The sequence below is a fragment of the Solanum verrucosum genome, unplaced genomic scaffold, assembly GCF_900185275.1.
Source record: "Solanum verrucosum unplaced genomic scaffold, falcon-dt-bn FXZP01000086.1, whole genome shotgun sequence".
NCBI classification, from domain to species: Eukaryota; Viridiplantae; Streptophyta; class Magnoliopsida; order Solanales; family Solanaceae; genus Solanum; species Solanum verrucosum.
In genome coordinates this window covers 1,489,934-1,507,396 of record NW_026020100.1, presented here as the reverse complement: position 1 = coordinate 1,507,396, position 17,463 = coordinate 1,489,934, and the positions used below count along the sequence as shown (strand labels likewise).

Sequence of the window (17,463 nt, the reverse complement as noted above, 5' to 3'; positions counted from 1 at the left end):
TATGTCTTTTGGGCTGACCGATGCTCCAGCTTCATCAAATTACTCGTTTAGGAAGTTAGATCAAATTTCCACAATTAGAAATTGGTGGATGCTAAAGATTGACATGAAAAAAAGCTTACGACTTCATTGAATTCCCCTTCCTACAACAGGTTCTCAAGGCTTTAAGCTTTCCCACACAGTTCATAAGTGGATTCTGGGGATGTCACTAAGACAATCGTTATGAGCATTCTGAGTTCTTGGTTAGAAGGAAAAAGGAATCTGTTAAACTCTTATGATCTTATGGTTTGAGTGAGTATGTTAGATGTTTGGATCAAACTTTTGTAGTTCGGCATAAACCGAAGAAGAATTGCTGGACAGTGATGTTAGTTCTATTTATTATAGGGTGAAGTAATCAACAATGAGATTGTTTTGCGGGATCTGAAGCACCAATTTGACATAAATTGACAGATTGAGAGTCTATCATGAAACCTCAAAGATTGGGTATTCTGAATTTAGTAGGAATTAGCCTAAACAAAGGAAGTAATACGAGACCGATATGATGTGATAATAGATTGATTGAAGGAAGTCATACAGATTGACCAAGTGACAAATTTGGTACTTCAACACGAGTACTGTGAGTAATATCTTACCATAATTTGTGTTTTATAACTTTCATGATTTATACATGGTTTATAAAGTGAATGATTTACCAAAATGTTTTGAACTTGCACATGGGACAAGTCTTTTACTTGATGTGGTATCGAAATAGTTATTTGAGATGAACTCGTTTTTAAGATATATCTATTGATACTTGAGATATGATTACTGTTATCGAAAGAGTTTAACATTTACTTGAGAAATAGTATTTTCACATATGTTTTGATTAAAGTTTTATATACCATGATTTGATAAGAACTTCAATGTCTTATACCGTTTTGAAATGTTTCTACTGATTATGAAGAAAACTATAAATGGGAGTAGACCTTGATGAATCCCGTAGCTAACGACGGGTTCGTTAGACCTGGTGCACCTTGTAGTTACAGATTACCGATAAAGCCCTTGCTAGTGGGAAGGTAGAACTAGCATACCGTTACCGATATCCCTCGAGTAGGGATCTACCGATATGAATATTTAACTCCTTTATGAGGAGTTCATCCGTTATTGGTTACTTCTTAAAGAGAAGGCCACACTGATTACATGATTCATCCTTGGAAATCTCCCAGCTATAAGATTTGATATGAAAATATTTTCTGAGTTTACTATTGAGTGTTTACATTGATTTTGCTTACATGAGGCAAATAAGATATAATATTGTACTGTTTCTGAAAGGGCATTAATTTCATCATTTTGATTATCACACTAGTATGTTTTTTGACTTGTCCCTCATTAAAATGATTGTGGTCAAGTATTATTACTCACTGAGCTAGCGTCTCACTCCTCGCTAAATGTTTTTACAGAGAATTCAGGTGACATTGGAGAAGATTTGAACCTTTTTTCGTATTTGGAGATGAATTGGTATTATTGCGTGACAATTAGATAATCGATGGATATCATGTCTTAATTTATAGTCGTCATTAGTTGTGTTGTGGATTTCTGAGACAGGGAAAATTTAGGAAAGGCCCAAAAACAAAGGAAACGTTGCCCCATTTTTTGTAGAATTTTGGTAAGGCTTGCTTTGGATTTCTCCCCCCTTAGCGCCGGTCACGTTCCTAAAGTGGGTCGTGACAAAGATAATTCTGCTTGTCATCTGGCCTCCAATAACGACCTACTTATAGGAAGAATATTGATATTCAGGTTTGTAGAAGCACCAACAGATTGGCATTTCAACATGCCAGTTTCTTCCAACATGTTACATACTGTGTGAACTGAAAATTCCGCTGCTGGATTGCGCCATCCCAATGCCTAGGAAGTACTTTAGTTTGCCTGGGTCTTTAGTCTGAAAGTGATTGATAAAATACTGCTTAAGATATTGATCTAATGCAGAAACATAATACCGAGCCATGGCCCTTTCAGTTTGAGGGTCATTTTGGTGAAACAACGTCTCCAAGAGTTGAAATGCATTAAAGTTAAACATAAATAGTTTATATGTAACTATCAAACTCTTCCAATTGCCTCAAATCCAGTATCTCATGAAAGAAAAAAGTTTATAGAGGTTAATTATCATTTATTTGGTACGTTAGAGTGGGTTAGAATACCCACATTGATTGGGGAATAGACAAGTGGCTTGCTTAAATGGGCTTGGGCTATCCTTCCTCCTTGAGCTAGCTTTTGGGGTTGAGTTAGGCTCAAGTGACACATCATTACATGGTATAAGGGCCAGGTCTATCCTTGTTTCGGATCCCGGTCCATGCTACAGTTGAGTTTGGGCATGAAGGGGGTGTTAGAGTGGACTAGAAATCCTCCCCTCATGAGGTTGGGAATGGAAGGGTTGTTTGCTTATATGGACTCAGAGTCTCAGAAATCCTCCCCTCATGAGGTAGCTTTTGGAGTTGAGTTAGACTTTGGTGTCATATGTTAACAAGGTTGAAGATTGAATCAGATGCATTATCACTAGCTTCGGAATCTCAAATAACTGATTTAGCAGATGTTCTTATAAACCCCTCAGAGGTCCCCTGATTGAATAAATTTGCGCCAAAGATGGGGGCTTATGACATGTATCATCCAGCTTCTGGGAGAGTTTTGAATCATTGTAGATATGATTAGGCCATGACTAGGTGAACTGATATGAGAAGGAGAAAACTAAGGTTGATTTGATTGTCTGTTGTAATTATGCCGAGAGTTGTGAATTTACGGAAGTTGTAACATACGTAAGTACTGTAAATTTTCGATCAAGATCTCCAGTAACTTTTCAATCTCTTCTCCCTAATTTCTTAAGCACCAAGTATAACTAATATTTTTTTTGTTCCATATTTAAAGGCTAAGCTGTTCTCATAATGTCGCTTACATCATTGCCAGTTAATTTCCCTGGATAAGTTGCATCTCCATTTGCCCCTTCTTTCTTTTCCTCGTTTGACAAATTAGATCTTAATGGTTGTTGTATGTTAAATGAGGGAACTACTTGTGGATCTTGGGTATTTGACCTTCTAGGTGGTTGAATTTTGTAATGCAAGTAGTTGATATTTCCAGCAAATATTGAATTGATTGGTCTCAGATCATTGAGCTAGTATTTCGTCTTGGTTGACTTAAATCACTTAACTTTTTAACCCAAATTGGTAAGTCTAGAGCAAAAATGAGAAGCAAACTTCTCATCATCTACAAATAAGCAGACAAATGAGTTCTAGCTCCAGCTTTGAAAGAATTATTTTAGGTGGAGCTCAAGCTACAAAAGTATTATACAAGCTTGGCTTGCAAGATTTGAAGCTGCAGCTAAACAACAAATACTCTGGAATTCATCTTATGCGGGTCAAGTAAGGTTCTTTAATGGGATTGAAATATTTCTTAGGCGAGGATGTGAGGAATGGGTGCCATAGAGAAGACAACTATTCCAAAAAGTATATTTGACAATAACTGTTGTCAGCTTCAGGTGCTGTTTTTGCAAATGTTAGAGAAGTTAATGTTGCTTTTGCTGGAACTTGAATATTCCTTTTCACTTCCTCATCGTTTGTTATGTTTCAAATATTTATTCTTCTGATATATTCTATTTAACACAGGGAGGATGGAAAATGTATTGCGGAAATTACGAACAAGATATGTCAGGTTCCAAGAATTGCAAAATATCCTGTGGGAATCAAATCCCGTGTGGAGGAAGTAAAATCGTTGTTGAAAGTTGAATTTGGCGGTGTTTCTTTTATCGGGATATGGGGAAGGGGTGGTGTGGGGAAGACAACAGTTGCAAGAGAAATTTTTGATGAGATCTCTTGCCAATTTGAAGGGTCTTGCTTTCTTAATGTTGGGAGATCTTTAGAAAAGCTTGGACCAGGAGGCCCAGCACTTTTGCAATGGAAGCTTCTTATAAAAATCTTGAAGCAACATCCTGTGAATGTAGCCAGTTTAAATAAAGAAGTCGATATTAGCCAAATACTTCGGTTCAAGAAGGTTTTAATTGTTCTTGATGATGTGTATAACAGCCACCAATTGGAATATTTGGCTGGAGAGCATGGTTGGTTTGGGGATGGGAGTAGAATCATTACAACCACTAGAAACAGTGATTTACTTTGCAAGCATGATGAGTTATATCGTTTCCCAGAACTGACTAATCATGAGGCTTTAGAACTTGTAAGTTGGCACGCCTTTCAACAAGGAACTCCTGTTAAAGAGTTTCAAGAGCTCTCGTGCTGCATAGTAGATTATGCGAAAGGCTTACCCGTAGCGTTGGAAGTGTTGGGTTCTTTTCTTTACAAACAAGGGACAGAAGAGCACAATGCATTACATAGACTCAACAGTTTCGGAGATGGGAAAATTGTTAAGCTACTCAGCTTAAGTCTTGATGCTTGTGGCATATACAAAGATATGTTTCTTCACATTGCATGCTTCTTTAGAGGAAAACAGAAAAAATATGTGCTGAAAAAACTGAACATATCAGAAATGGGAATAAACATCCTTACTGAAAGATCACTTTTATATGTCTCAGAAGGAACTATTGAGATGCATGACTGGATAGTACAAATGGGTCGGCAAGTGGCACGTGATGCTGAGCAGCTCAAGCCATGGAATCGCAGTAGACTATGGCGTGAAAGTGATACGAAAACTGTTTTTTCTGCAAATCAGGTGCGTATGTCCTCAAATGGTTGAGAATGCTGGAGATTTCCATTTTTCTCTTGTGGGTTGTTTTCCTTCAGAAAAAGTAGACGACGACTTGTAGCTAGTTCATTGGTAAACTGTAATTCATGGGATTTTCTTAAAATTAGTTCAACTGCAAACATCTTGCAAATATATTCATTAACTTTGAATATTCAGTTTCATAGTACTCTGCATGTATGCATGTGCTCATATAGTCATAACGATAAAAGTTTAATCACATCTTCTGTTTTCATGATTACTACATCGGTATTGCTTATCCAAAAAAACTCTTAGTTGGAATAGCTTACTCAATATACAGTTAGTAGAGTTTAGTTCTAATTATGATTAATTATTGTATTTTTATTCTCTTGATTCTTTTTAATCGTTGAATACTAAAATAAAAGGGTCAAATTTATAGTTCTTACTGTTCATTGAGATTATGATGTACTTAATTTGAAGTTCCATTTTAATTTTTATGAACCAGTATGTCCTATTTCTCCTAATAATTTGATCAGGAATTTATGCAGGGTGGCCTTTTGAAAGGCTAGTGTTTAATTTTGACCCCATTAGGAAAAGTTGTGAAAATACAACTTCTGCCAAGAATTTCTCTTCCCTTTTCTCTATTTTCTTCATATCAGCATTCAGTGCACACTGATACCATAGGCAAGTCACTCCGGTTGATAATCCCGATGCTTTGTGGTGGGGTTAGGGGAATAGTGGACTGTTCTCTGTTAAGTTCTTTTATGAGAAATTTCTGGTCAAGGAAAAAAATGTTTTTCCATGCAATGCAATATGGATACCCAAGGTGTATTTTTTCACTTGGCTAGCAACTAGAGGGGTGATCTTGATAATGGAAAATCTTAGAAGGCGGAAAGGTTGCCTGTATCAATTGGTGTTACTTGTGTAAGGAGGCGGGCGAGGATGTGAATCATCTTCTTCTACATTGTGGGCTAACCATGAAAAAAGGTATCATGGGATATGTTTAGGTGGTTTGGCACTTCATGGGTAATGCCAAACATTGTGAAAGATAGTGATGTTTAGCTGGGAGAAGGAGGAGAAGACATGGCTCTGCTCGCGTTAATGTGGGTTGTTTGGACAGAGGGAAATAGGAGAGTTTTTGAAGGGGTAGAGTTAAGTATTTTTGAGTAGTCTCTGCTCCCTATTTTTTTTGGTGCATCCATAAAGTTTTTTGTTGTATATAGGATTGGGTGGAACTCACAGAGAATCATCTCTTTGAAGATTCTGTACCTTTTGGTATACCTTTTGTATACGACCTGTTTTTTACCCATATTTATGAATAAAAACATATTTACTAGATCAAAATAATAATAATGTCAATATTAATCCGAGTATCCCACCCCTTGTAATTGAGCTTCAAAGAACTGCTGATTTTCTTTTGGATAATTTTGCACTTCATTATTTGAGGCACACACTTGTTTGAAGCACATTGTCTCAACCATGAATCAATAGGTGAATCTAGGATTTCTAGAACATGGATGCATCACTAATTAAAAGAGAAATGGGAAGCATCAAGTGAGAATGGATTCTTGTTCTTCTAGGTAAATAACTCAGCATTCAACCAAGTGCACTATTCAACCTTCTTGGAGCATAGGGGCCAACAAATAATATTAGATCAATTCAAGGAAATATTTACATAAAATACCTAGTTTGATGGAGGAACCATGGGTTCACATGCACCATAATTATGCCCCTGCAATAACCCCTTGCATTGAATCACTTCGTCATGTTAAGTGACAAGGCGATCGCTTTGAATAACATTGGTTGGGATTTGTATATCACTAGAAAAATGTAAAGACTCTTTGGTAGGGGTAAAGTCTATTGGAAACAAACTCTCTACCCCACAATGGTAGGGGTCTGGTCTACGTACACCCCACCCTCTCTAGACCCCATTTGTGTGATTACACTGGGTATGTTGTTGTTGTTGTTTATTCTCAAGTATTAGAGAACTCCCTTATTTGTCTTAAGAAAACAAATGATTTGAGTTTTGATATAAAAATAATTCAAATTGAACATAATAGATTTGAGGATTCATATAGCCGACTCCAACTAGTTTGTGTTTGAGACGTACCTAAAGATGCTATCGTCTACTTTCTTTTGCAAAGAGGACAAAGTTGACATGCAAGCCTCTTCTGTGATTGTATTAATGTATGAATCATGGTTGTTAACCTTCATGGAGATATCCTTCTCTTCTTTACTTATTAATTCTTTTCACTTCTGTGTCCCAAGTGCTTACCTCGTCTTGGCCCGTTATATTTGCAGATTACCAGAACTCTTACATTTCCTGTGGCCCCTGAAAATGAATCGATTCAGAAATGGAAATACGATGCCTTTCTGAGTTTTAGAGGAGATGATACCTGTAATAACTTTGTTGCCCATCTTTATAAACGCTTGGAAGACATAGGAATCAATGTTTTCAAAGATGACGTGAAACTTAAAAGAGGAAAGTTTATTTCCACAGAACTATTGAAAGCCATTGAGGAATCAAGAACTGCCATTATTATCTTCTCCGAGGATTATGCTTCATCCACCTGGTGCTTGGAGGAACTCACAATGATCATGGAGTGTGTTGACAAGAAGGAACAGAAAGCATATCCTGTCTTCTATAACATCGAGCCATCAGATTTACGCATGAAAGGTAAGTCATCAGAAATATTTGTTGAAACTAACACTCCAGTTATAATATAATTTATATAGTGTTTTTCCTGATTTTCTGAAGAAAAAAAACTTATTTAACAAATCAAATTTATATTCTTTCATCAAACCAACTTTTCAATCATTATTGTGTTCTTTCCATCAAACTAACTTTTAAATTATTATTGTAATAGTCTCTCTTCTACCACAACTGTATTGAACATTTTAAGTTCTGGTGTGAAGGTAAGAACAGCAGCTTTGCTAGAGCATTGGACAAACACGTGGAATATTTTAAGTCTAATTTTGAAAAGTTGGTAACCGAACATGAAGAAGATCTCCAGTATAGTTTGCAGAAGGTGTTAGCCATAGACGAGACAGTTCTCAAGGATAATTTGGAGAAAGTACAGAGGTGGAAGCATGCTCTACATAAAGCTGCCGGTATAGCAGGACTGGATGTTCGTCAAACTGCCAGTGGGTGAGTACTGAGTAGCAAAAAAACCCTTGAGTTTTCACTTATTTATTGGGTCACCTTTTCATCATGTTTTGTGAAATGTTATGTGAAGTTTCAATATGAAGCGATGCTTCCTAGAATATCATGAAAATATAAAGGGTCATTTTTTATATAATTTCTGATAAGTGAAAACAAAAAGGACAAATTCCAAAACTTCAACTCTAATTGAGTTTTAAGAGCTTTTCACTTAAAGAAAGTAGATCCCTTTCCTACTTTAAAAGGTCAAATTACTGTTTAAGAAAATGGCAATGTACCCAAGTACTTCAAAGCTAGTTCATGCGATTGAGATTGTCCAAGATCATATAAGGAGACATCAACCAATTCCCTCAGCTAACATCCCTAGCACACTCAAGACTTGACATCTAGAGCATGAACAACATATCATGGGAGCTATCACTGGATAAATATGGAACAAAGATGAGCTTATCTCTTATACCATGTTAAAACAAATGGAACTTAGGCATGACCCAATCCCGAAAATTAGCTCATAAACCGAGGATCATCCACGACCATAAAAGAAGACAACAACACATTCATTGAAACAATGTGGGACGTTCTAACAATTAGTTTATGAGAATACCGTTCAGCTGGATACACAATTAAATCTTTTTTGGCTACAATACACCTTAGATGAACTGGCTAACAGATTTTTTGCCCAATGAGGGGTTTGGGGTGGAGGGGATCTCAGGGGAGAGAAGCAGAGTCATGTGAAGGTAATATGATTCAGGTTACAAGTATGCTTCTTTTAGTTCTGAATGTCAAGATTTATATGTCGGATTTGCATGTCAGTCAGGCTCATGAAATGTGTCTACATTCTGTTTAAATTCAAGCAACAGCTGGCCATACACATGACTGTGAGAGTAATTAAAGTAAAATACTTAAATGCTCTCTTCTTTGGGTTCCATAATTGCTAAGGTGCTAACAGAATAATTTTACTAAGATTGTAATGCTGAGACTCGTTAACAGGAGTAATTAATATAGCATGGTCAATAATGTATACTCTTTCATTAAATTAAATATAATGAATTTTATATATTTTGTCAGTCTAGAGCAGAAATCAGTTTAATTTCTTGTAAATAGGTTGATATGCTAAGAGGTCTTTAAGTTTCAGTGGAAGGGTGGTGTAAATGACTTTGTTTGACCTGTGCTTAATAGGAAGAAGAGTGGCTGCCGCAGTAGTATGAATAATAGACTTTACATTATGCTTGTCCTTTCATTATGCTTGATTGCACATTTGTAAAAATAAAAAAGCAACAAAGGGAATGTGGTTCCATTTTAACAGGGTAGTAGTTAGCATTAAAGACATACTTTTTTGAGTAGTAAGAAATTTGACCGGATTTAACATACAAAACCTGTGATAAGGATCAAGTCATTACTAAAGTGTAAACTACGGTATTGAGATCCATATAATTTACTAGACAAGTTGATTCTAACAAAATATTGAAAGAGCTGAACTCCTAAAAACTTGACCTCCCTCTTTTGCATCCGCCCCTCTTTCTCTCTGGACTCTTCTTCTCCTCCTATTTGACAACCTTAGAAAGTTGATATCTTCATCCCTGCCCCTCTTTTTGTCCCACTGAACATTTCCATCGCCATCTCTTTTTCCCTTCTCCTCTTTTGAGTTAACTACTCAATAGTGATCTTGTATGTTATCTGGATGAATTTCGTGTGACATAGGTTGTTCATTCTTTGTGGTTGAAGTAGATTGTAGTGGAGTGACTTTACTGGTATTTCCCGCAACAATGAGATCGATTTGTTTGGTGGTTAAATCTAGAGCAAGTAATGCAACTCAGAGTAAAAGGAGAAGAGACTCTGGATATCTTCAAGAGATCGTGGTGGTTAAATCTACTTTGAATTTGTAAATTCAACTTTTATAAATTGGTTTGAATTGTTGGGAGACCTATTATTATTTAAAACAGTAAAAATGAAATTCCTTCAGACTATGAATTCCTTGGGTTTACTACAACTAAATGTATTAACACAATTAGAATCTCATTAGGTGATATCTGATCTTGAGATAACACTGCCTGATCCAATCTCTTGATTATATACAGGCCTACCATCATTACACGATCCTAACCATTGTCTATATGGGTTCGTCAAATTAAAGTCATTAGGACCTACCCAACTTTGATTAGCTAGAGTGTTGTGTACTATGTCCACTAAATTCACCGAGTCCCTTATTAGTTTCATAATGAATTGGGCTCTAGGTTGTCATATCCCATTTCCAACTCCAGTTTCCATAATCAAATTAGGGTCTAAAAAGTAAAAACTCCATCTGAGTAAAGGCTAGAGCCCTTACGAAACTGACAAACACTAATGTAAAACAGGACAAGTAATTAAATACCTAATAAGAATCAGTGTAGTAACTTAGATACTAAGGAATTAACAAATACACCATTAAAAAGACAAATTCCATAGATAACAATGAATTAAGAGAGAAGAAATTGCAAATTAAATGTCCCAAGCTTTGAAACTTCTTCAATGTTCACTCTCAGCTCTCAAGTACAATTACCTTCTGAAATATGATACCCTCGTTCAAGTTACCACTTTTTATTTATAGTAAGCATTATTTTGCACGTGATCACGTCGCTTCCTTTGCTAAATGGGACATTTTTTCTCCTCAGTCTTCATGCAATGTATCAATTTCTTTTCTGGTGTATCATCAGATATATCCAGACTCATCTTCAATTGTTCTGGCTCCTTATGCGCCACAACACAATCATATGTATCCAGACTCATTTCTGATCTTCTTATGTTCTGACATGGCAGCTCAACATAATTTGTTGCCACACCTCATATGGAAGTGATTAAAGTTTCTGTGTCTTCATTTCACATAGCGCCTCATCATTCCTCTAATCCGTTGCTTCACGGATACTGCGTACTTTGTACAGTTCTGACTACTTTTACTAATTTCCACTACGCCATATCAAATGCTCTGGAATGTCTGCCGCTCTTTGATTTCACATGGGCCACTAAACTGGTCTTCTCTTTGTGGGTAATCTTTCTTTCTAAGCTCCTTTCCTTCCTTGAACCTCACATTCGTAATAAGTAAATATTGGCACAATGACATTCCTCAAGACCATGAACTTAAGCATAGGAAACTATAATTATGACCTAAAAGAATTATATTATCCCAAATTGTCATGATTCCACATCTAAATACCTTGAGATTGTGTTTGTCTTCCTCGGATAAGTCAAATTGTTGAACTTGCCTCTAGCCGTACCAAACCATTGTTTTACTCTCATAGTTGTTTAGGATTGTGGAGTTTATTCATATATAGAAAGTGGTGGAGAACTGTAAAACAGAAAACAAAACAGTCCATCCATGAACGAATTGATACTCGAGCTTTAGCTAGAGCCTTGAAAAATTCCCCGTTTCAAGCTCTGGGTGCACCTAGAGGTCGTACAGGCTTCATTCAGATATTGTATTAGCCGCGCTTAAGTGCCCAGAACTTTGCTTGATTCAACTCATTTGAACCCCTATGGTTAATAATCATTCAATCTGAAATAAGTTAAAACATAAACTATTAGTAAGGTAAGGTTTATTAAACTTCACCTCAAGCTTCTTTGTCAAAGTTAAGAAGGAAAAAAAACTGTCTGCATCAAATGATATATGCCCAATTATAAATCATCCCATTCTTTCTCACTGGTTATGTAACAGACACAAATTACTTATATTTTGGAATTATCTCGTTGTGTGCATTTTTCTTTTCTTTTGAAGATTTAAAGCACGCCACAAAACATCTTGATTTTCATAATAAAATGATTTCTTTTCAGTTCATGAGCATCTATCTGAATTCAATTCTTTACATTCATAAAAAAGGAGTACATATTATAATGTCTGGGTATGATAAGATCTGTCATTGATGAAAATCTAGTTGGAATTGAATCTTGTTAGGGTGAAAAGTGCTCTTTGCTGAAAAAGGGAATGGAAGTGTGCATTTTGAGTGATAATGAAATGGATTGCGTAGAGAAGACAACTGTTGCAAGAGAACTGTTTAACAAGATATTTTGTGGATTAAAAGATCCTATTTCCTTGCTCATATTGGACTAGTTCTAGAGAAGCTCTAGATGGAATATGGGCTGTTTTTGGCTTCTTCAGTTTGTTTTTTTTTTCTTTCAAAACTTTCCATTCTTATTATTATAGTTTTACTTATTGTAGGAATGAAGCAGAATCTATAGAGAAGATTATAAATGATAACTTCCAAATTATGCACCATAGCGTTTCAGCTACTGAAAAATATTTAGTGGGAATCGAATCTCGTATGGGTGAAGTAGAATCGTTATTTAAGGTTAGATCAGGTGATGTCTGTTTTGTTGGAATTTGGGGGATCGGTGGCATTGGCAAGACAACTGTTGCAAGAGCTTTTTTTGACAAGATTTCGTATCAATTTCAAGGGTCTTGTTTTCTTGCAAATGTCAGAGAAGAATCAAAGAAGCATGGGCTGACATACTTGCAAGATACACTTCTTTCAAGAATCTTAAATGAAAAAAGAATGAATATAGCAAGTTTTTATGAAGGAGCTGACATGATAAAAAGAAGGCTTTGCCACTGGAAAGTTTTAATTGTTTTTGATGATGTCGATGATGAACACCAATTGGAATATTTAGTTGGAAATCATGACTGGTTTGGTGAAGGAAGTATAATCATTACAACAACTAGAAACCAAGATTTACTACGTAGTCATGACCAGTTATATTCTGTTCCTGAATTGGCTAAAGACGAGGCTATTGAAGTTTTTAGTTGGCACGCTTTTCAGAAACAAACTCCTGATAAAGAGTTTTTGGAACTCTCCAAATCTGTAGTAGATTATGCTAAAGGCTTACCTTTAGCTCTTAAGGTCTTGGGTTCTTTTCTCTACAAACGAGGCGTAACTGAGTGGAGAAGTGCAATAGATAAACTGAAAGATACTGGGCATGAAAAAATTGTTAAGCAGCTCAGTTTAAGTCTAGATGGATTGAACCATGAAGAGAAGAATGCATTTCTTGATATTGCATGCTTCTTTAGAGGAAGAAAGAAAGATGATGTGATAACATTACTGAACAGTTTTGGCTTCCGATCAGAGATTGGAATTGATGTCCTCATCCAAAAATCACTTTTATATATTTCAGAAGGAATGGTTGAGATGCATGATTTGATAGAACAAATGGGTCGGCAAGTGGCACGTAATGTGGACCAGGACAAGCCATGGAAGCACAGTAGAATATGGCATGAACAAGATATAAAAACTGTTTTCTCTGCAGATCAAGTAAGAATTCCTCTATGCTGGATTATGTGGCCTTTACTGGGATTATATATCTTTCTTTTTTTTTTGGACAAACTTTAGCACTGGTACAATTTTTCTCAATCTAAACTGCAAGTCATGGGATAGTTTCTTAATTAATTAGTTGCAATATCTCAGCAAGTATATTCTTGTGGCTTTGAATGTTCACTTCCATATTTCTTTGCACACAAGGATGTCTCATGTAGCTTACATTTGGGAAAGGTTAGTTGCATATTATGTTTCTTAAATTGCTGTATGTGCCTTCTGAAGATTTTAACTAGAGTAGCTTATCCAATATCCATTTACTGGAATTTTAGTTTTAGTTAGGCATAATACATAAATGTACCATTTAACTTGGCCTCATTTCACATTTATGTCCTCCAACTTTGAGTGTGCACAAGTAAACACTTACACTTGTATAAAGTTGAAAAAGTAGAAACATGAGTCCTATGTGGCATAATACATGTAGGACATCACGTAGGATGCAAATTGTCATGTGAAATGCTCTCTAGCATTTAGGGGTGTTAATCAATTCACAGTTATCAAAATAATAATAGTAATAATAGTTACTTAAATTATTAGTATCAATATATATAGATATGTTATATATGTAATTAAGTATTTTGGTGTGTTACCAAAAGTTTTTAAAATGCTTACCAAATTTTTTGGTGTAGGTACAATTATTCTGTATTTATCAAAGTATGCACTCCTATTTATACCTTATACCTATTAAATATGTATTCAATAGACACAATTTATACAACATAAGATGTCATACGTACCACACAACAATGGGGTGCCAAATGATAGTTTGTGCCAAGTTCCAGGGTTGTCGATCTCTTTGATCTTGATGGAAGCTTTCTTTCTCTTACAGAAGAATTTCATGGCAAATTATAACGTGAAACATGATATATATGAATTTCTAGAATTATGAACTTTCTTTTGGAAAGTAACGGATAATTATTGTTTGACAAGTTTGGAATTTTTTTTAATTTCTTTTGGTTTAATTTAAGAAAACATAGGAAAACCTCTTAGATGATACACTATTTTTAAGAAATTATATTATTACTCTTTCGAAACTTCCAGGTATCAATTTATCAGTTTTTCAAGATAGTTGAATTTAGTGTCTCAAGGAAAAGAACTTCTAATGTAAACACATGTCTCAGAACCTTAAATTGACTGGAGAATGAATTTCTGTTTAATAGAGTTTTTTTTTTTTTCCAGAGGACAGAATCTATTAAAGGCATAATGGTACCAATTGGCTCAGACCAACATATATGCAAGTGGAGCAAAGCTTTCAGAAACATGCCTTGTCTTAGGTTACTCATTGTCAAAGGGGAGGAGGTCTGGCATCATGACCTTATTTGTGACCCTATTGAGTGTCTCCCTAGTAACTTGAAATGGCTTGATTGGTCATACTACAGTTTTGAATCTTTACCAGCATATTATGAACCAGGAAACCTTGTTGGGCTCCACATGACTTTTAGTTCTCTTGTTGAAGTTTTCAAGGAGCCAAAGGTATTATTTACTCCTTTAGAAACAAATCATATGTGAAAAAAAGAATCATTGCTAAAGCTGAAGTTTCTATTCATTCTCTCTTTATGAACAGGCATTTGATAAGTTGACAGTTCTCAATTTAAGTTTTTCTAAAAATTTAATCCGAACGCCCAATTTTTCGGATATTCCAAACCTGCAGAGGATTATACTGAAAAGCTGTGTAAGCTTGGTAGAAGTTCATCCATCCATTGGCCATCTCAGAAAGGTTGTCTTTTTGAATATGGAATACTGCGAAAGTCTCAAATCTTTACCAAGCAGTATTCAAATGGAATCTCTTAAAAGCTTCAATCTCTCAGGTTGTGAAAAGTTGGAGAAATTTCCAGAAATTCAGGGAAATATGGAATTACTGTCAGAGCTCCTTTTGGCACATACTGCAATATGGGAACTTCCATCATCAGTTGGACTGCTCAGTGGATTTGCATTCATGTAAATACCTTGTAAGACTCCCAGCCAGTGTCTCTGAGATGAGAAAACTGAAAATTTTGACTGTGAAAGGCTGCTCAAGACTTGCACACTTCCCTGAAAATCTAGGTGATCTAAACCAGTTGGAGGAGCTCTATGCTGGTAACACTGCCATTTGGCAACTACCAGATTCTCTTGGAAACTTAAGCAAACTTAAAGTCCTATCGTTAAGAAGAGGCCGGAAGGTAAAGTATCAAGCTGGTGGCAGTTTAATGCTACCCCCATTCTTGGAGTTTCATGGTTTGAGGGAATTGAAAAGCTTAGATCTCAGTGGATGCAATTTATCTGATAACCAAACTGCTGCTCTTATGAACTTGCCTTCTTTACTAGAACTGAATCTGAGCAGAAACAAGTTTATTTCATTACCTGATATCATCAGTCGACTTTCTCAGCTTCGATATCTCAACATAACACAGTGTCAGGAACTTAAGGAACTTCCCAAACTACCTCAGAGTATAGAGGAATTATATGCAGAAGATTTTTTGGCCAAGCAAAGTATCGCAAAGCTACAAATGTACCCGAGGTTGAATTTGGTGTCATTCACCAATTACAGTTTTGATCAACAACCTTATACAAAGGAGAGCAATGGTAGCTCAGTTTTGGATGAGATTCTCGGTTCGTTTCTTTCACTCAACATGGATAATGTGGTCCAGTCCTCTCTCAACTCCAATTACAGGGTGACTTGTTCCATCGTCTTTCCTGAATGTGCAATTCCCACGTGGTTTAGGCACCAGAGTGTTAAGGAAAAGATGTTGCTTGAACTTCCTATTAATTGGTATAATGATAAGTTCAAGGGCTTTGCTATATGCTGTGCCACTCTCATGGGAGCAGGTGTGTTGAATCCTGATTCAGGGCTATCCAAGAAGTATGATTATGCTTTCGTCAAAGCTAAATTGATATGCAAAGATGATTTAGAAGACCTTAAAGTGCTAGAGAAAGAATGTAAAGTGGGAACAGCATCTAGAACGTATGGCTTGTGTGTTTGCTTTGTCTACATACCATTGTATGCTTCACTGCAGGTGTCCGGCACAGATGTTGGAAATATTAACCAGTATAGCCTATTTGAGGCATCTATCCATTGGCGCATTGTGAGACAGTGGGGAGTTCATATGATCTATGAGGATGAAAGTACATTCTTTGCAGAAAAATATGGAAGTGTTGGTTTCACACCACTTAAGCTGAAGAGAGGCTAAATTAGCTCTATATGCTGGGATATTGAGGGAATTACCAAGAAACCGAATTTAAGGTAACTCAATGCCTATTATTATTGAAGTTTAATAATTTGAATTTTGAATACAGTTAGATTAACAATTTCATTTCAATGTGGTTAAGTATTAGGTTAATAATGTTGGTAAAGATTAGGCAAAACTAATGATTTACTTAGCATTAATGAATTAATAAGGCAAGTCAATAATTACATTAAAATTATTAGCAAATGGCAGTTAACAGGTTTGAAAAATATATAAGAGTCAATCTGATAGCTTAATAGTTATACCAATATAATAGTTACATTTTTTTTTTTTACCTAGATAGCTCTATATGAGGCATGTCTCACCCAAGACAACATAAAGAAAAGAAAAATATAGTTCCCAAACAGATGCTATATGTGCAAAAAAGAGGCTGAAACCCCCAGACACCTTCTTCTTCATTGTGAGGTGGCCTCAGAATTATGGAGCATGTTTTTTTGTCTCTCTAGCATCAATTGGACCACACCCCTCACTGTTAAGGATGCATATGAGAGTTGGAGTCTATGGAAAGTTGACAAAGCCATCAAGAAGATCTGGATTATGATACCTGCTTGTATTTTTTGGTGTATTTGGTTAGAGAGGAACAAGAGATGTTTTACTAACTCATTAGCTCTGGCTTAGATAGTTTGTATAGTTAGCCAGAGATTTTTTTTGTAAGCTCAAATGCCATATCTTGTAAATTTTGCATCTTCTTGATGTTGTTATTAATACCACTTATCTTATAAAAAAAAAATAGTTACATTTTAAATCACATTATTCTTGATGTTGTATATCCTCGATCATTTTTGTAGCAACCAATTCGAAATAAACTAGTTGATATACTGACCTTCAAGCGGGAACCTAATATTAGGGATGGTTGTAGAACAAATCTTCAAAATCTAAAGTGTAATAGTACCTCTTCCTTGTTAAATTTACTGTATAATATTACAATTAAGAATTAAATTAATATGAATGTAGCAGTAGGAGTTTTAGAAAACTAAAGCCTGTATTAGGCACCACCAAAGGTTGTGATAGGGTGGTAAGTACCCTTGTATCCTAAATCACAGCTCTTGGATTTGAGCCCTGGGAT

At 35.7% G+C, this 17,463-nt stretch overlaps 2 protein-coding genes, 1 long non-coding RNA gene and 1 pseudogene across 3 annotated transcripts in view; 3 read left to right on the top strand and 1 right to left on the bottom strand.

The window, feature by feature from the left end:
• LOC125824910 (disease resistance protein Roq1-like) overlaps window positions 1-17,463 on the top strand; it is a 147,873-nt pseudogene that overhangs the window by 20,390 nt on the left and 110,020 nt on the right.
• LOC125824897 (disease resistance protein Roq1-like) overlaps window positions 1-17,463 on the top strand; it is a 153,664-nt gene that overhangs the window by 28,931 nt on the left and 107,270 nt on the right. The gene's annotated exons all lie outside the window — the stretch shown is intronic.
• Window positions 4,500-17,463, top strand: part of LOC125824891 (TMV resistance protein N-like) — an 86,403-nt gene continuing 73,439 nt past the window's right edge. Inside the window, exons 1-5 of the mRNA XM_049504231.1 lie at window positions 4,500-4,686; window positions 6,979-7,354; window positions 7,594-7,825; window positions 12,027-13,113; window positions 14,353-14,646. Of these exons, the coding sequence (XP_049360188.1) occupies window positions 4,504-4,686; window positions 6,979-7,354; window positions 7,594-7,825; window positions 12,027-13,113; window positions 14,353-14,646 (2,172 nt within the window). The 5' untranslated portion in view covers window positions 4,500-4,503. The remainder of the gene's footprint in view (window positions 4,687-6,978; window positions 7,355-7,593; window positions 7,826-12,026; window positions 13,114-14,352; window positions 14,647-17,463) is intronic.
• LOC125824925 (uncharacterized) overlaps window positions 12,370-17,463 on the bottom strand; it is a 72,007-nt gene continuing 66,913 nt past the window's right edge. The window contains exon 2 of the long non-coding RNA XR_007442821.1: window positions 12,370-12,691. This is a non-coding gene — a long non-coding RNA (uncharacterized LOC125824925). The remainder of the gene's footprint in view (window positions 12,692-17,463) is intronic.